The 20,782-nt window shown below is 34.8% G+C and overlaps 2 protein-coding genes across 2 annotated transcripts; one reads left to right on the top strand and one right to left on the bottom strand.

Moving 5' to 3' along the window:
• Positions 1-3,061: 3,061 nt before the first annotated feature.
• Positions 3,062-3,986, top strand: LOC126753001 (putative nuclease HARBI1). Its single transcript, XM_050464096.1, has 3 exons — positions 3,062-3,334; positions 3,402-3,546; positions 3,613-3,986. Exons 1-3 carry the CDS (start codon positions 3,068-3,070, stop codon positions 3,984-3,986), a joined length of 786 nt encoding a protein of 261 aa, XP_050320053.1. The 5' UTR covers positions 3,062-3,067.
• Positions 3,987-4,371: 385 nt separating this feature from the next.
• LOC126753000 (uncharacterized) lies at positions 4,372-5,364 on the bottom strand. The gene is made up of 3 exons (XM_050464094.1): positions 5,269-5,364; positions 5,032-5,192; positions 4,372-4,974 (listed from the first exon to the last, which is right to left on the bottom strand). Exons 2-3 carry the CDS (start codon positions 5,035-5,037, stop codon positions 4,372-4,374), a joined length of 609 nt encoding a protein of 202 aa, XP_050320051.1. The 5' UTR covers positions 5,038-5,192; positions 5,269-5,364.
• Positions 5,365-20,782: the final 15,418 nt, after the last annotated feature.

Here is a 20,782-nt window from a genome sequence, read left to right as displayed (position 1 = left end):
ACTTCTGACTATTTTACTCAATTTTAAATATCAAACCTTAGATAAATAATCCAGTGTTTATTGATCTCACTACCAAACGAAACAAAATAACGCCACTCACTCACTCCTATCAGACTGAAAGTATAGACAATGTCGACATTTATGTTAGGCCTTGTTTACACGTTGCAGCTTGACTTTATAATCAGAGTGATTGCGTGAGTGATCGCTAGATGGTGTACTTAGTAAATTAGGTAGGATGCGTTAAATATACCCTCTGATAAGATTACTGATTTGTGAAAAAAGTGTAATATGCCCGACAAAAATGAGTGAGAGAAAATTCGGTGCCCCTGAGAATGGGGGCCCTGGGCACGGGCCCTGTGTGCCCTTATAGTGAAGACGGTAATGCATATACCCATGTGCAACCAAATGTTTAATAAAATGAAATTTAAGTGATTTTAGTTATTAATGCATAGTTAGTTCATTTTTGTAGTTTAGTTGTTATATTTAATAATAAAAACATACTGAAACTTAAATTATTCGCATAAAATTATTTGCTATTTGGTTCCTTATATTTGCCGCATTATTATGAAAACGGCTGATATTTTTATCAGGCTCATTTTGAATATTTTCTTAGTTCTTCCGTGGCAAAATCCAAATTATGAAGGCGGCAAATGTTGTGAAGAGCACAGCATACATTAATAATAATGGTAACAACTTTCTGAGGAGTATAAGGCAAAACTGTTTGCAAACACTTGAATCGACTTTTAAGTACCCTAATCACTCTTACAATGATGTTACAAGCTTATGAAAGTACCGAATTGAATTTATGTTCCGATGTTCCAACATCTGGATTGCAATATGGTGTGAACATGTATGGTTCTAAAGCATAGCCAGAGTCTCCAAACAACCACGAGTTGTGGTCACCGTCTTCATAATTAGATGATAAAGACCGCTTTATACTGGAAAAATTAAAAATAAAATAACTATGAATTGACCCCGGGTGACACGCATCTACAGAATTTATAACCATTTTGTAGTCGCATACCGGAAAACATGCAAAGTTACATATACACATATGCACTTCTCATTAGTTAATTTACTATCATTGATGCTAAAACAGTCTTTCCTATTTAGGTACAAATGTTCATTATCATGAGGTTTTAGCAATTTGAATGGACGGAACGCACACGTCGACGCCATCAATTACTCCAGGAATTTGTTATAAAAATATTGTTTTAACGGGCTATATTCATTATGAGACATTCGGAACTTTATCCACGTTCAATATTGTGTCCGTTCCAAAGCTCTCAACGTTTGTTTTAAAATTTTCGACACAGTCGTTCTGTCAAGCGCGATATGGGAATATTTTCCAATGGATCTCTGAAATCCCCCTTCCGCCAGAAAACTCATTGTGGCTGCTAATTTTAGCTTCTTTATTTATCCTACAGTACGAAATGAATCTGTAAATAATCAGAAGCTGCATGTTAACATTGTGCATAAAGTTTATACGAACTTTCTCATTATTATTCCAATAATTTCGGTATATTAAATACGCAGAAACAATAAAAATACTCATATTTATAAAAATATTTCACACATAATTGTGTTTGAGTATCAGTTGTTTGACTATCAGCTGTTTCGAGTTTAAGTTCGAACCGTCGAGTGAATTTCATCACACCTCAAATCATTTCGGGCGATTTGCAATTTCGGTAACAAATGAAATCGCGCGATTTCCAGCACATGTCTGATAATACAAGTTGTATTCCTTTGACAATCCTATCAAGTATGTCTGCTTGTTAAAAATAAGTTGATTGGGGTTAGTACTTTGCCGCCCATATACGTATGTAATATATACATTTTCGAACATCCGGGTGTCTTTATACCGCATACATCGACCAACTTCTGAGTTCTTTTAAGGGGGTATTCGTTTAGAAGCACGAATTTTAGGTATTAATTTTGACGCGATAAACATATGTAAATCAAAAATTATTTTGACTATCCATTTTTTTACATGCTTTTTATTGATATTCTAAGAATACAAAACATAAATAATATAAGAAAAAAAAATTAAATTAAAAAAAAAACTGCAGGTCGACGAAGTAGAGACTGATGAAACAATGGCTTGTCCTGGTGTGCAGGATATATGTAAATCCTTTCCGTCACCTAAAATGAAAATTTATGCGAAATCCGTGAAGAGCAAAAGTGTAGATATCACACTACGAAACGTTTTTGATAAAAAAAAATTTTTTACAAAATGGTGGAGGTTTGAAAAAAAGTTTCGTAATTTCCCTGTTTTTTTGTGGTTCGGAATTAAAAAAAAAAATAAATAATTTCAAAAGTTCTTCGTAGTGCGATACTATAATGTATAAGAAAGCTCTGTGTAAAATTTCATAAAATTTCATGTGAATCGGTTGAGTAGAACTTGAGATATAATGCACACCGTTTCTAGAAAAGTAGTTATGAGAAAAACTAGGGCCCCTATTATGAGTTGCATTCGATCTTCGACAACGATCGAAAATGCTGGTCGAACGAATTTGCATTTGGTATTACGACGCTCATTCGATGAAGATTGGCGTTATTGTGAATTGCAATCATTTTGAATGTTCACGATAGTATACATCTGTCAGATGGTGTAAAAACTAAAAGCGTTTTGTTTACGAAGTGTGAAAGTAAAACTAACTAATATTTTATAAATAAAGAAAATATAAATAAAAGTTAAAATAAAATATGACTACGACTGAGTTGTGGTTTGGCGATTCTTCATAGGAGGATGAAAGCTTACTGGAATTGGCTAGAAATAGAAAGAAGCTAAGGGACGCTTCCAACCCTTTGGAATTGGATTCCGCTACGTAAGTACAATGCTATTTGTTAGAAGTTTCTACATGTTCAACATTTAGGAAATTTTATTTGTAGATTTATAAAAAACTTCCGTTTGTCGAAAGAGGCGTTTGTTGATTTGCTGTCCGCTACAGAGGAGATGCTGCAGCGATGCACACGAGCGAAATATATTCCCAATATACTAAAATTGGCAACAACTTTACGATTTTGTGCTCAGGGATCGTATCAACGTAGTATAGGGAATGAAAACATGCTTGGACTTGCACAGCCCACGGTGTCTGTGGTACTATCTGAGGTACTCGATGCCCTGGAGAATTTCATTTGCCAAAGATGGATAAAATTCAATTATACCGAGGCTGAAATGCAACAAGCAAAATCTCATTTTTATAGCAATACCAGATTTCCTGGGGTAATCGGTTGTGTTGATGGTACACACATCAAAATTGTGGCTCCCAAAAAGGAGTTGCAGCATTTATATTACAACAGAAAAGGATTCTTTAGCATTAATGCTATGATTGTAAGTATGCAAACAAGTTTATCGTAAATTTGTAGTTGAGCATTTTTGGCTTTTATATTAATTACAGGTTTGTGATCATAAAATGAACATACGGTATATAAATGCAAAGAATCCGGGGGCAACGCATGATTCAATGATTTTCAACATGTCAGCATTGAAAGCATATTTAGAACAGCAAGTCGAAAATGGTCTTCGCAATACTTGGCTACTTGGTACATATATGTTTGTCTAAAAAAGCAAAACGTTATATTTTTTAGAATAATTTTTTTTCTGAATAGGAGACGCTGGATACGCTCTAAAAACATATTTGATGACACCTTTTAGAAATTCTGAAGAAGGATCTCCAGAAAGCAGAAACAATACACAACATTCGAGAGCAAGAAATATAGTAGAGCGCACTATTGGAGTGTTGAAAAATAGATTCAGATGTTTGTTACAAGCAAGAGCTCTCCACTATTCTCCAAAAAAGGCGACACAAATTATTAATGTTTGTGCAGCTTTACACAACATTTGCATATTTTATAAAGTCGAAATTTCTCCTGAAGAATTTCCTAATGAGGCAAACGACAGTCATGGTGGAGTCATTGAAGTTGAATCTGATAACGACTCGGACGCAGCAGCAATTAGAAATCGTATATCAAGAACGTTTTAGATATAATTAAAAAAAATTAATTAGAAGTTTATTTATTCAAAATATTTATTATGGAATTCATTGTTCATGTTTATCTACGTAATAAAAAATACCTTTTTGACAAAAAATATCACATGATTCATTTACCTTTTGTACTTAGAAGTATATACAGTCTTAAGATACTAATAAACACCGAAAAATATCACATAATTCATTTACCTATTCTACTTAGAAGTATATACAGTCTTAAAATACTAATAGAAACCGAAAAATATCACATAATTCATTTACCTATTCTACTTAGAAGTATATACAGTTTCCAAATAGCAATATAAAAACAAAAAATATTAATTCAGTCTCTTTAAGGCACTTAAACTTAGATCTAAATATAAAAGTTAAGAATTATTTAAAGATTTTTTTTTAGCTCTAAAATTGCAAGTTTTAACTGCAGTTTTGATTTGCGATCTTGCTGGCTTTTTAAAACTTCTTCTTTGTAAACCCGCAATTTTTCCATTTTCAGCTGTAGCATTACCTCTGTTGCGTTTTTATCCAGTTCATACTGTTTCTTTAGGTATTCCACTTTTTCTTCAGCACATTTTCGTATGACCCCTAAAGTGGAGACCATTTCTTTGTAGTACTGTTTCTGGGCATTTGTCTGGGAGTCCAGTAACCTCAGCCTCTCTGCCTTGTTGCATTTTTTAATTGGCCGCGTTTTGCGTGCTGGAGGCTCGTGAGCCTCAGAATGAAACTCCACTTCACTTTCTTCAGCCTGAGGATGTGGGGTGGGATTTGGTGGAGCTGGAAGTTGTGGTTCAACATCGCCACTTATATCCAGACCAAATTCGGCTCCCGGCGGGTTTATGCAGGCATCAAACTCAAGTAAGCCAATAATACTCTCTTCAGTATTAGAAAATCCCTGCAGCCTGTTAGTACCTCCGCCTGTTGCTCTGTACTCCGCTTTGTTTTGCGACAGTTTTTTCTTTGTCTTTGACTTCATATCAGCCCATACCTACAATGTCCAAATAAAAATGTATTTCCACAAAAAACACATAACAACTTTATGAACCTTCATCCACTTTGCCGCTGGTCTAGTTGGTGGACCCAAACAGTTCAGCTCCAAAGCAAATCCCTCCCATTTTGTTGCCGCCTGAACTTTGGTGCAAATCCCTCTTGCAAATTGTGGATACCAGTTTTTCCAACTGCTGTTTAGTGCTCACGACTTTCGACCTGCATAAAATTAACAAAAATAGTATAAATTAATTATTTGTTACCATAAAGCAATAAATAAACGCAAAAAACCTACATTTTCACAAATTTCCATTCACTACGCTACGCTGTCGATAGGTAAATTCTGTTCGACAGCCATTTCGATGCTCAACGAAAATTTCGACAGAGTTGCATAGCTCATTAAAATTACGCTAAAACCTTCAAGTAAGAAATGTGAAATGTGTGATATAAACTTGACCGAATATGCGAAATATTATATAATATATTGAGTTGATATGGAAAACGTCAGACAAAGAATCTAATTTCTCTCAGTTTTATCCATTTTAGACAAAAAGATATTTTAGGTACTTATATGGGGCTAAGGGAAGTATTGACTCAATTCAACCCATTTTTGACACATAGACATATAGTACATCAGGATAGCGTTCTCACTGGCATAGTATTATCATGAAAGCATTTTCACTGAGTTTCAATTTAATATCTCATACACTGCGTTGTAGCTGAGTTAACAACATCGCGCCAGTCGTTTCTTCTTTTCGCCATTTGGCTTCCGCAAAACCTTTCTCTCGAAAACTCTAGGGATGAGACGTCATTTTCCTTACACCACATAACAGAGCCGGAATGATGAGGGACTTGTAGAGTTTAGTTTTGCTTGTCGAAAGGGGACTTTACTCTTTAATTTCTTACTTAGTCCAAAGTAGAACCTGTTGGAAAGAGTGATTCTGCGTTGGATTTTAAGGAATAAGTCACACGATAGGGAGTCTGCTTTTCCTGAAGCCTCGCTTGGTCCTTCCTCATCCTGACGGAGCTTTTGATGTCTTTAGATATCTGATTTCACTTAAAAGAGGACGGTTCCATTCACATCTTCTAATTTTTACACTGGCTCCTACAAAACTATCTCATTATCTGGTGTAAAATTTTATGTCTACGTGGTAATTAGTTATTGATTTATCGCACTTTTATTAAATTTTAACAGTACCATTATATAAGTGGATGGGGTTATCTTGCTTTTCATCCATTTTTACACTGTCATTCGGGATGATTAAGAAGTTTGTTCACAGTAGCCTCTTGTTACTGCGATCCGCTCTGCCAAATTACAGTTTAAACTATTATATTCTACAGTAACTTTTGCAAGAGAATAAAAAGATAACATGTACGTTTTTTACTTAATAAAAATTAATGAAACTCAATTTTTAGGGTATGTAATCTGCTCATCTGCTTCGAAGAAAATGTATTCACATAAATCAAAATCGTTCCACCAGAACTTTTTATTTAAAGTTTTTGAACAACAAATAATGGACCGAATTCCTATCCTCAGTAACCACATAACCTCTAAACAATTAAGTGTGAACCCAAAGCGTTTAATTCATAAATTCCAACACGCTCCGCCAATATGTATGTGCGTCGCCATCTTGCCGCCTCAAAATTTTCCGCCAAACTCAACCGAACTCTATCTCCGAAAGAATTTATTGCGGAATTTTTGGTGCGTGATGTTGCTGAGTAGAAAACTCGCAAAGTTGCTCACTTCACAATGCATATTAAATCAACAAGCTCATGTATAGTAAATGACTACATACCTACATATTAAAATGTTATCGACTATTCATCTTCCCCGAAGGAACCGTGACACAATAGAGATGGAATCATTCGAGAAGAAAACAAAATGTTTTCCGTTAAGAGTGTAGGCAGTGCATTCGGAAGTCGATGTTGATATCCGAAACCTCAATGTTGGATTTCATCTTTCTTGGAATCAGGAGTATAACCGAAGTAATTGCATAAGAAGAGTAATATTTCCTCTATATTATATTGAATGAACCAAATGGAAGAACTCCCTTAAGTTGTTAGAGTATAGATCAAATAATGAAGAGGAAATAACAACAGGCTCTTTGCAAACTTTCTGTTGGACTTTAATACCACTTTAATCAACCAACAGACGAGCCAACGTCACTAGTAAATACGAGCTTCGATTTTCTAAGTGTTTACGACTCTTCTTGGCCTGGCTAGGGGTATCTTGAAATTTCATACTTATATTTATTATTAAATCAAAGTGTGTGTAAAAATATAAACTAGAATATTTAAAAGTTCTCTGAGGTACTATGTACTACCCACCATTAATAACTGTACAAACGTATGTAAAATATATGCACCTACTCGTATTTAGGTAGACATTTATGTTCACTATTAAATAAGTTCTACCTTGGACTTTTCCGAAGTCAGCACTAAATAAGATTCTCTTAAACGTCAACCCAAGGCCTGAAGGAACAAATTCAGTTTGTGTGCACCAATATCTTTAAAAACATATACATATGTATATTTATGTAAATATGTTACAGTAACTATGTATTTTCTAGTGGGCGTGTGAATTGCAGAACAATTTCGTGTTCATACGCATGTTGACATTCTGTCACGTGACAACTTGTGCACAAGTGTTTGGGTGCCGCCAGACAAGTCAGCTGCTAGCTAAAACAGCAGTGTTTATATTTCCCTAGAATGTGACAAGAGTGAGGGTGGTGGCATTCCATCACTGGAAGATGCAACGTACCACAGATAAAATTTCCGCTGTAAACCTTACTGGTTTGGTTGGTAGCCGCTACTACAAAAGTTTGTGGCTGCCAGTGAGAAATTAATTTAGACTGATATATGTTAAATGAGTTTCCTGTGCGCTTATCTTCTAGCACATATATGGGAATTAATACCGAAATATGATTACTGTTTATATATATTGTACACAATAATAATAGTTATCATTCCACCAAAATTGAATTGGCCTTTAAATATAGGCATGAGAAATGTTTGACAATAATTTGCTTCCATCGCTTTACAAAGGGACGGAAGTTAAGTGCTGCCATTGACAGTTGCTTTTAGACTAACATTTTAGCATTTAATTCAAATTGTTGAGAATGAATTCGGTGTTTATACAAAGAAAACATATATTTTACTATTTGGCAGATATGGATAATAAAGTATTTTTTTTTATTTAGACATGTGGTTTTGAAGAAGAAAGAAAATGCAAAAAGTTTATATTATGGACAAGAAATTAACTAGTTTAAAGATAAGGGTTTGCCATTATGATTTCAAAATAATTTAGGTCAAGTGATGGTCGTTTGGCTGAGTATAAATAAATTAACATACGATCAAAAGGAACAACTCCGCAAAAAATTTTGCCTCATTTAAATTCACAGAACTAAGAAAAATACCCGTTATAATGCAGATAGCCATATTTAATTCTAACATACAAGTTGTTTTTGTTACCAAAAGACTGCTCTTTTTTTCTTCAATACCACCATGGACGCATTAACAAGGCAGAATATATGGAGTCATGTGTAGAAGTTCATGTAAGTGAGGAAAGTTCTCTGATTGCCATCTACTTGGGAGTGGCTAGAAACGATTCTTTTACATATAAACAGCTCACAACTTCCGGACCTAGAACAAGTATCCTCTGGGTAGCCAAAGAACATCCGTTTGAAGGAAAGCTAAAGTGAGAAGGCGAAACATCCTCTTCGCAGGGTTTTGCGCTGGGTTTGGAATCTGCTCCGTAAAAAAACGCTCCCAATGAAAAATAACAACCAGCACGGATGAGAGATCGCATTCAATGGAACGATGAGCTAGAGTATTTTCGTATATTCGAACGACATGACTTAGCCAGTGGAGCCGCTGTCTTTTAATTCGCTGAACTATGTCAATGTCATCGTATTTCTCATACAGCTCATCGTTCCATCGAATGCTATATTCGCCGTGACCAACGCGCAAAGGACCATAAATCTCTGGCAGAACTTTTCTCTCGAAAACTCGCACCGTCGACTCATCAGATGTTGTCATCGTCCATGCCTTTGCACCATATAACAGTGACTTATAGAGTTTTGTTGTTGTACTTCTCAATTGCCTACTTAGTCCGAAGTAGCACCTGTTGGCAAGAGATTATTGTTGATGTCTACGATGATTACAAGATGGAGGAAATTGTCTACAACTTCGAAGTTATGACTGTTAACAGTGACATGGCTGCCTAGTCGCTAGTGCTAGTGCCTTATCCATTCTGGAGAAAGCGTAACTAACAGCGCGGTTGTTAAAGCCAATGATATCAATGTCATCAGCGTACGCCAGCAGCTGTACACTCTTATAAAAGATTGTACCTGCTCGATTAAATTCTCCAGAAGTAGGTTGAAGAAGTCACACGAAGGGAGTCTGAACTTTGGTATCGAACGGCTCGGAGAGATCTTTCCTGATCCTGACGGAGCTTTTGGTTTTGCTCAACGTCAGTTTATATAACCGTATTAATTTTGTGGGGATACCAAATTCAGACATCGCGGCATAAAGGCAGCTCTTTTTCGTGCTGTCAAAAGCAGCTTTGAAATCGACGAGGTGGTGGTGTGTGTCGATTCCCTTTTTACGGGTTTTTCCCAAAATTTGACGCATGGTAAATATCTGATCGTTGGTTGATTTTCCAGGTCTAACGCCACACCGACGAGGTCCAATCAGTTTGTTGACGGTGGGCTTTATATGCGATGTTTGGGAGACTTATCCCACGGTAGTTGGCCCGGATTGTGGGGTCTTCCTTTTTGTGGATTGGGCAGATTACATTTAAATTCCAATCGTTGGGCATGCTTTCGTCCGACCATATTTTACAAAGAAGCTATTGCATGCTCCTTATCAGTTCTTCGCCGCCGTTTTTGAATGGCTCGGTCGGCAATCCATCGGCCCCCGCCGCTTTGTTGTTCTTCAGATGGGTAATTGCTATTCGAACTTCTTCATGGTCGGGCAATGGAATGTCTGTTCCATCGTCATCGATTGGCGAATCAGGTTTGCCTCCTCCTGGCATTATGCTTTCACTGCCATTCAGCAGGCTGGAAAAGTATTCTCTCCATAATTTTATTATGCTCTGGGCATCGATTATTAGATCACCTATCTTAAGGTTCTACGAGTGCATACTCCGGTTTTGAAACCTTGTGTTAGTCGCCGCATTTTTTCGTAGAATTTTCGAGCATTACCCCTGTTGGCCAGTATGTCAAGCTCTTCACACTCACGCATTTTGGCCTCACTCTTTTTCTGTCTGCAAATCCGTCTCGCTTCCCTCTTCAACTCTCGGTATCTATCGCCTCCCGCACGTGTTGTGGTCGACCGTAACTTTGAAGGATGGAGTCATGTGTAGAAGTTCAGGTAAGTGAGGAAAGTTTTCTTAGCGCCATTCACTTGGGAGTAGCCAAAAACGACTCTTTTACATATGGCTCAAGCAGCTCACTACTTCCGGTCTTTGACCAAGTATCCTCTGGGTAGCAAAAGAACGTCCGTTTAAAGGCGAACTAAAGGGAGAAGGCAAAACATCCCCTCCACAGGGTTGTGCGCTGTGTTTGGGACCCACCACTAAAAAAACGATCCCAATAAACAGTCACAAGCAACCTCAGATGAGAGACCCCTCTTTTAGCATGACAAATCAGTTACCTGATTAAACCAGTAAAGATGTTGGAATTTTTTTTATTTTTTATGACAGTAATATCAGTAATTATTCGCATACATTTTCTCGAAATGTTAGTTTAAGTAATGAAATCTTTTACCGCCGTGAGCTTTTGAACAGTGAATTTTATATCTTCGGTATTGCACTTAGATTATTTGCTCTAATTTGATGCATTTCGTTTAAAAGATTTTTTCATTTTATCTTTGATACTTTTTAAATACAACCGCACCGAAGTAATTACTTAAATTTCTATATAAAATGTTGCAAGTAGTAAAGGGATCAAACGAAAGGTATATTTACGATGAAAAATCCAAATATTCGAATTCTCGCAATATTTGAAGTAAAAAGCCTCACAAAAAAAATACAAATTTCATCTGCAATTACATAGAATACGCAATCCAACGACTGCAAAATTACAATGTCATGCGGGTATTTAAATATGTATGTAGTTATACAATGTACATACAGATGTACTTGAATATCTCAAAGTAGATTTGTAGCAGACACGAAATTTTAATTCGGCTGTCACTCATTTATTACCAACCGTACCAGCGCTTTAGGGTCGAGCTGCATCGATACACACGCGAATACGCATGTACATATGTATATGTACATACGACCAGCCTTCCTCATCATAGTATGCAATTAACTGTGTGCAAGCATGCGACCATATTCACGACCATTGATGACATCGAACGAATCCGTTGTTGCACACAACAAATTATCAGAATATTGAATCTCATATTATCGCAATTTAATCCAACTGCAAAAGCGCCATTTTGACATTCTGTGCTGTCAATTTAACTCGAATAGTTCATTTGCCAATAAAATGTAAGTCTGCTTTACCGCTTCTCGATTATTTGTCGTTTCAAGTATTTAATTTGTCAGGTACCTTTCACTGATACGCTATTTTCACAAGTTTTTGAGGTATTAAATATTATAATATAACAAGATATAAACCTACCATAAGTAAATACATATATTCACATAAAAATACTTCGCAAAAAACTATATCAGACATTATACAACGTACCATTCGGAATCTTTTCAAAGTTTGTATGTATACATATTAGAAGTTTTACGCTTAAGGTCTACATTCTTGTATTTATTAAATTCTCTCTTCGTTGTACGAACCACACTAGATTTCGCCGGTTTGAAAACTGACGTAGACAAAACTTTAATTTTTAATTATTCAAACAATGCGATAGTGGATGCCAAGTTGAAGTCAATGGATTCATTAAGGTAAAAATTAATTCTCTTGTAAATATTTTTATAGAATACTTTCAGATATCAAATATGGTCATGCTTCCAAACAACTAAGTTGTTGTATAGCAAAGCGAATAAAAAAAGGAGGAACTCCTGCTACTCCAAGGGCGGATGTAGGACTACGGAGAAGAGGGCCGGGGGTATATTGAGGTATATTGGGGACAGATAGGTTGCACCAATTTTGACATTGTTCAGGTATACTGGAGAACATATTTTGAAGGAGGCTTTATTAATAATACTGACCGACATATTCGGCATACATTTTTTAGAATAACGAAAATTATTATATGTACATATGTATATAGTGTATGGATGTTGGGGGTAGTATTGACTCCATTTTATATATTTTCCTAATACTACATACAATTAATATGCCACATACTAATAAAATGCCGTTAAGTCAACCTTATGTTCGAAAATCCTGATATTAGTTACATGAGTGCTATGTCTCCCAAAATTTATCCATTTTAGACACAAATATTATTTTAGGTACATATGTACATATATATGGGCTAAGTAAAGTATTGACTCGATTCATCCCATTTTTGACAAGCAAACATACTATTACCACGAAAACATTCTAACTGAGTTTCAATTATTTATCTCATACTTCTTCTTCCTTACTGTCGTAGACTAGTAGATTTTCCTAAAGCTACTCTGACAAGGCTCAATCAGTTTATTGACGGTGGGCTTTAATTTTTCACACTATACGCTCAATATAACCTTATATGCTTATTCCATGGTAATTGGCGCAGATTGTGAGGTCCCCTTTTTGTGGATTCCCCATTTTCAACTAAGATATACATACATATGTATGTACGCAATATCAATTGGACCAGAGGCGTCATTTAATATATTAGGAATAGGTACTTATGTGCCAATTCCATTCCAATGAAAAAAAATTGTGCGTTTAGTTTTGTTAGAATAACGAAAATCATTATTTTGATATTGGCTAGATTTTGCCTATTAATTCATACAACTAACATGCCTCAAACTGATAAAATGCTCCCAGGGTTTCATCAAAGTACCTTATATGAAGTAAAGTCAACCGGATGTTCGAAAATCCTGATATTAGTTGTATCGGTGCTAGGTCACATGTTTTCCCAATGTTATCCATTTTAGGCGCAAAAATACACTGTTGTTAATAACACACACTTTCATTTTCATTGAGACAATTTACATATTGGCAAAAATAATGTTTGGTATAAAGTCACTCGAAATTTCGAAACTCTTTATATTAGGTATATCGGGAATTAATTTTTGGCAAATACATTGACCGTTATCTCCGATTCAAATTCAACTATAGGTGTTGGGGTCCACACATATGGTATTAAAGGCCTTGAACAGTTTTGGTTTGATTTGATTTTTGGTCATAACGTGGCATACTTCGTCATATTTAATACTTCTTAATTTGTATACTGGAAAGTAAGAAAATCAAAAGGAATTTATAATCGTGTTATATGCGAAGAAGACGTGGTTGTAGTCCGATTTCACTTATTGTGGCACAGTAACATAGGATGTCAGAAGAATATTATATGTATATCGAAGTTGAAATTGCTCTAACAATTCTCGAGATATCTGATTTCACCTAAAGAAGGGCAGTAACACGCTCATCGTCGAACTTTGGTTCCTTTAAAGCTCTCTCAACCACGTCGGCGGTAAAATTATTTAGTTATTGATTTATCGCGCTTTTAGTAGGTTTAACTGTCGGTAAGAGTTCTATGGTATTTGCCCTAGGCGAGGTTGGTTCTTGAAGCTTTAGCGGCTTGGACAGTATATATATTGAACCTATTAGAGGGGAGGAGGGGCATGCCCGCTTTTTAAAATTCTTAGCCTCCCTGTCCTTTTCTACTGAGATTTCCTTTTCCAAATTACATTTGCATATCTTACTTTAGTGCTTGGTTATGGCACTTTATAGGTAAAAATTATTCTATGCGCATCCCAAAATACAAACGCCAGTTGACTGTTGCATTTTACCACGCTTTGGAGCGGATTGTGTGCAGTTCACTCAGAAGACTGTCGATTGAACTTCGGAGAGAAATGATTTGCTATGTTTCAAATAAGAGTGATGTGATTCTTCCTTTCCTAAAAGACCCACTAATTGTTAAAGAAATTTAAATGTTTTTTATTTAATGTGAAGTACAGTCGATACAATTAAGCTCTGAATATAACTCCATTCAAATGGCATCCATTACTTCTTTTGCAGGGACGAATTCGATGAACCCAATTTTCAAGTACTTTTCCCACTAAATCAAGTTATATGTCAAGAAGAGCACTTTAAATATTGACTTGTGAAGCTTGAAGAGAGTTTGGGTTATTGCTGAAGACCAATGATTTCAAATAACCCTAAAAAACTAATCTATTGATGTTAAATCACAACATCTTGAAGGTCATTCAATCTCACAATTTCTTTAAGTAGTCGAACTCCAAATTTCTCACAATAATTCGGTTGTTGCATGTGCTGTGTGGCACGTAGCCCCGTCTTGTTGGAACCAATTGCGGCCATTAGTTATCATCGATCTAAGTATATAAGTATCTCTCCATTGACGGTAAACACCAAACTGTCAATTTAGGTGAATGTGATGGTTTTTCATAAATAATTTTTGGTTTTTCTTCGCACCAGAATCGAAAGTTTTGTTTATTTACCGCACCACTCAGATGAAAGTGAGACCCATCGGAGAAGTCATTTTCTTAATTATTTACTATTGTTTTGATAATAAAATTGAATAATGTGTAAACGTTGTTCTTGTGTACATCTTTCCTTGATGAAATTGTAAACATTAGTGAATACAATGAAAAAGAATTACAGATCATGACGTATTAAAAATGACCGAAAGGACTCTTTGAAATCATGTCATCAATGTTGGAAAACACGATACAGGCGTCTTTTAAAGGTTGGAGCAAACTAAAACATAAATTTAATTTTAGTAGCGCCATCTATATGTCAAGCGGGGACTTTTCAATTGATCTGCTATTAGAAAACGAGGCCACGCCAATTTTTCAAAATTTTTTATACCGTGGGTGCCTTATCCTAATTTAATTTGTTGGACCAAACAAGAGTATTGTATCATATTGTGGAACTTAGTTGTGGCACTTAATAGGTTTTCGATTAATGGTATTTTGGGAGCGAGGCAATCGTTCAATTCTGCCCATGTGCAATACCCTTGGGTGTCAAGAAACTTCAATTCCACAAGATATCTCAATTTTCATTGACATCGATTGTTCATGCACGGACAGATAGTCAATGAAAGCTCAACTCGTATTGTCATTCTGGCAAAAAATTTACATGGAAAATTAATAAAATACCTTATAGAAGTCGTACAACTAACCTTCAATTCTTCCACATTTTGTTTTACTTATTTTAGGGTAGTTTTATTAGGCGAATGGCTCAATTGAAAAATTATTATCGAAAAAGTAAAATAAAAAGGTTTCCTTTTATTTTTTAAAAACTTAAAAGAATATATTATAATTGTTTATAAAGAAAGAAGCTAAGGAGCTGGCATGGAAAGAATAATTTCTCCACCAAGGAAATAAATGCAACACGATTCACGTTAGAGAACATCCTTTGGCGAATTGAAGGCGACTTATATGTATAGTATATGTATGTAGGTAAGTATAAGAAAATTAAGTATTGTATTAGGCAATAAAATTACAAATGTTTACATATGTGAACCATTAAGTATATAAATATTGATACTTTAAAATACAATCTTACATGAACGCTTCACTTAGCGGATATCGTACAGACGTAAAATCAGCATTTATTGTAATGTGAGAATTTGACAATTTTGTTGTTAGCCCTTCTCCCTTTAATTTCTGATAGTCCTCTAGTATACGTCAAAACTATTTGATGCTGTTAAATTGTAATTGTGTAGGTGACATCTGTGGCGATTTATTTGCAACCATTATTGGTACTGTGCTGATGTTCATAGGGTTGGTGTTTGGAATTGGGGTCACTGGTAAGACTCATTCTCTCTAACTCCACTTGCAAGTGTGTAGCGTGGCTTGACCTTTAAGGTGTTCTAGCTGTAGTGTGTTATAATGTGCAGTACTTATAAGGATTCCAAAGAGAGGATTTGTATACATTCAATTTTTGCCAGCGTTATCGTCACATTAGGTATTCCGGGCTTCATTACAGAGCTCCTCGTTCCAAGAAGGAGCGAACTAATTTGTTTTCGGTTTTATTCTAGATGACTATCTCATTGAAGCTGTTGACATTAATTATACCAATATCGTTTCCAACTTTGTAACTTTTTTCTTCCTGATCAGCATTACTGAATTTACATCATATCTTTTGGCCTCTAATAAGCTTCAGTTAACAATTTTTTCCTTATTAAATACTTGAATATTATTACAATTTCTTGATAGTCCATACAATTTTGTGATTAACAGGAATATTTCTTTTTCATAAAATGAGTCATTTTAATGTTTTTGCGAACAGGTTTTAATATTATGTTTTGATAATTTGATTCTTAGAAGTTTTGAATTCCTTCAATGTAAATAAGTGTAGTTTTATAGTGCAAAATGGATACATCGGAGTATTCTAACATTTCTTCAATTCATAACTGAGAAAATTTACTGATGCAAGATACACTCGTGGCCACGCAAACCTTTACCACTCAAAACTGTCAAGTATTGTGCATATTTTAATTTTTTTTTAGAAATAAGTTAATGTCATGTTATTAATCAAAAATTATAAAAATTAAAAACAAAACACATTCAGCTATAGATAAATCCATTGAAAGATAGTAAGCTTTACAAAATTTACTCGAAATGTAAGGGACTAACATGGGATGAAAAATTAATATGTTTTATTTTTTTAATTTATTTTCATTTATGCTATATTTCAAATTAATATTTTATTTTATTTTTTTTAATTGAAACACGAAGTTTAGTAGGTGTATTACTTTAAAAACAATAAAATCGCCCGTTTTTCTATAAGCACAGAAAAGCTAATTTGTGTTTTACTCATTAAACGTTATAAATTGAAAACTAGAATTGTAATTAGATAATATAGTTATAATTAGTTTACTTATGCTTACTAAAAACATAAAAAAAAAACAAAATTGAAGGAAATCACGAACGAACGAAAAAGTCCGAAAAAAATTGAAGAAAGTATAGTGGTAAGGTTTGCGTGGCCACGAGTGTTACTATTTTATTAACTTATTATAATTCATATAACATTTACTCAAGAGCAGCATGTTTATTATGTTCCACCTGGTCCTTTTTATTGCATTTTTTTTATTGTTTATTGTCAACTTCCTCTTTTATTAGTCTAGCTTGATTTTGCAAACCTATAGTTACTTCGTTACTGAGGAAACTATCTTTCTGATTGGAATTTGTAATATCACTTTAGTTAATTTAGTAGAGCTAATAACGCTTTTCAAATTGCCTGTTTTTATGATTTGCTCGTTATTGTTTGGAATTAAAGTGTTAATGTGTTGTTCTATTGTAAATAGGACGTCGTGGTCGGGATTGCCTGCAAAATACTTCCTATTTCTCTTGAGCCTACATATATTGTTAATGGATCTTGTTGAAAGTGGACATTATCGTATCGAATCAGGTAAATGCTTGCCATGGTTCTCTACGAATTCAATTAATTCAATTTCAGTTTATCGATTTTCTGTTGTCCATTTTTTTTAGAATTGTTCAGGACTAGTAGTTATGTTCTTACCAAAAAATACGTCCAAAGGTATATTCCCAGTTATTGAATGTATAAAGTAGTTATATTCATTTATACCTTTGTTCTGAAGATCTTTCAATGCATTATGTTCTCGCTTTGTTTTTGAACATCTCAAGATGTCGGATAAGGTTGAATGAATGCGTTCGATCTGTTCATTGACAGAACTTTTGTAAGATGGAGCTTCAAGAATATGAATGATTAATTTATCATTATCTTAAAATGATTTCTCTTTATCCATTCAAACGTACTGTGGCACTCATATAGCTAATATAATGAATTCCGATTTACGTTGACATTTTCCAATCAACTCAATTTATTAAATTTAGCCTCTTTGGTTGAGTTTACATTATATTATATCTATATTTTTTTCATTGTACTAAATACAAATGATCAGGATAACGACACGAGTTTAAGTCTTGATTAAACTTGGTACACATGGAATCGGACGCCCAGAAAATGTCATTAATCGAAAACCTATAAAGTGAAGAAAATCATAATTAATTATAACAGTGTATCTTTGTGCCTAAAATGGATGCAATTGTGACTTTTCTCCATATGATTCGTGATTGTGTGTGAGGTCCTTTATAAAACCCAGGGAAAATATTTTAAAATGTGGCACGTTAATAATATGTGTTATCGGTAAAAATAGATCAAATCGATCGAGACTATCCCATTGTTCGCTTTTCTAACAAACCTTATATCGAGTATAACGGTCAATGTATGAGTTATATATATACACATATGTAATTGGTTGGTTTCCGATCCTCTGGTTGACGTTTTGCACCTTAAGCATTTCCCAGGCTTAGATTCATGCTTGTTACAAAAGTATAAAATGTTCGTTTGCACTCAACCTTAACCTTTCCTTACTTGTTTAATACCAAGTCTTTCCGACACATGAACGCTTTTCTCCGACAAGTGGCAAGAGTATAAGATGTTCCTTCCTTAGTTTTACAATAAAAAACTTTTTAAATTGCGGAATTATGTTATAAAATATTCAATTAGACAAGTGCATTCGCCCCTCCTTTTGTTGTGATCTAGAGGGATATACCGGTTTGATTAAGTAACGAAATTTATCAACCGAGATAAGTCGGCACTTTTACTTGTAGTCAAGAAAAACTTGCATTTTTACAAGCTATACTGATGGTTCACTATAATATGTATGGATGTAACTAAGTACCTAATATGTGACGCATAATCTTGTAATACTTTTAAATTGCAGTGCTTGCTCATTTATTTTAAATCTACATATATATGTGACCTGGTCTACAAAAAGGGAGCTAACGTGCGAAAACTAGTTTTCTGGGAAAAGCTGTTAAAAATAATCGTCAGTTTCTCGTTATCTCATTAATTGTTCTCCTTTTTTTGACACCTAAGCCCCATTTCCGTAGACCAGGTCACATATATACAAATGCATCCCTTTTTCCCTTGGTCAAGGCATCACTCTTGAATGGCTAATTTCATTAATTCTTTTTTTGTTTTATTTGTTATTATTAGGAGAAGGTTCTTATGTAAGAAAAAATTACGAAAGTTCCGTATCTATATACATATGTACATACATACATAAGTACATAAAAAATGATCCCTTTTTCACTTGGTCACAGCATCACGCGTGAATGGCTAGACCGATTTTACTAATTCTTTTTTGTTGTATTTATTATTAGGAGAAGGTTCTTATGTAAGAAAAAAATACGAAAGTTGCACAGGAAAATCGCAAAATGTGGTGCTAAGCGCATAACTCAACAACGCCTGGACCAATTTTTTATTAAATGTTCGTTGAAGCTAAAGATGGTTTTTACGGCGAGAAAAATTCCGGAAAACCCTTAAAAACTGCTCTGTTTTTTTCCCATACAAATATTTTCTTTTTATATGTACATGTGTATGTATGTATATGTAAAATTTAACGTTTGTTTGTTAGTAACGCAAAGACTCGAGAACGGAGAGATTATTCGTTGTGAATCTGGGAAGGTTTAGAAATAAAATCCCCTGTTTAAGGAAAAGTCGGAAAATTGGAAAATTTCAAAAGTGACTTTTTTCCATACATTGTTTTCCAATTGATTTATTTGTAAATTATTTGTCATTTTCGGTCGCTTGCTATTTTATTCCGACTATTTGAAAGAAAAATTATTCAGTGAAAACTTTGTGTGTGTTTCAGACAAAGTGATCAATTATAGATTGAAATTTGTTACGAAGCCACGAAGAGGTCGCGCTTATATCGGTCGGCGTTCTTTTTGCCATCAACGTATGGCATGCCAAGGCACATGAACGAGTACTTCCAGGATGCGATGACATATGTGTGGAATTGTGGATCGCAGTCAATCAGCAAGCGATCGTTACAATGTCACAGCACGACTTTTCAAACAACAGCTACGATGTTTAATGGACTTTATCTTGAAGCAACGTATGTATATAGTATATGGTGCAGTCAGATGCTGGATGTACTCTGTTGATTTGCAAAAAAGAGGTTTGCCGCACGCACATATTCTTCTTTGGATGGTAGATGGTGGTTACACCAGATCAAATTGATGAAATCATTTCTGCGAAAATTCCTGATGCAGAGAAAGATCCAGTATTATACGAAGTGGTGAAAACCAATATGGTTCATGGACCTTGCGGACACATTCTCATTTCAGTTTTTATGTCTGACAATAAATGCACGAAACACTATCCACGTGCTTTTCTTTCGGAAACACAAACTAGAAATGATGGATATCCACTCTACCGTCGTAGCTCAGACGACAATGGCAGAACATTTACCCGAAAAACGACGATTTTTTATACTTTCGGTTGCTATTGAAAAATGTACGTGGTTCAATTTCATTTGAGTCATTGCGTACTGTGAATGGTAGAGTGAGTGCAACTTTTTGAGAACCATGCCGACAATTACAATTGCTGGAACATGATAATCAATGGAATCAAACGATGGACGATGCGATAGCTACTTCGCATGTCACTAAAGTTCGCACACTTTTCGCGATGACCATTTCCACATATCGGCCTTTAAATTCGTGTCAATTATGGAATACGAAAAAAATTATAGTACATTGCCGAAGAAATATTCGATAAGAATTGGAAATAGGCAAATTTCAGTTCATCAGTTCCACCTGCCTTTTGTCAATTCACTTCAACGAAATATGAACTCATCACGAATGTTTATGCCAGCATTGGCCAAATTATCGTAACTACGATTGCATA

Source organism: Bactrocera neohumeralis, chromosome 3, assembly GCF_024586455.1.
Source record: "Bactrocera neohumeralis isolate Rockhampton chromosome 3, APGP_CSIRO_Bneo_wtdbg2-racon-allhic-juicebox.fasta_v2, whole genome shotgun sequence".
In the NCBI taxonomy this organism is placed as follows: Eukaryota; Metazoa; Arthropoda; class Insecta; order Diptera; family Tephritidae; genus Bactrocera; species Bactrocera neohumeralis.
Note: the sequence above shows the minus strand (reverse complement) of the source record. Positions and strands in the feature narration are given on the sequence as shown.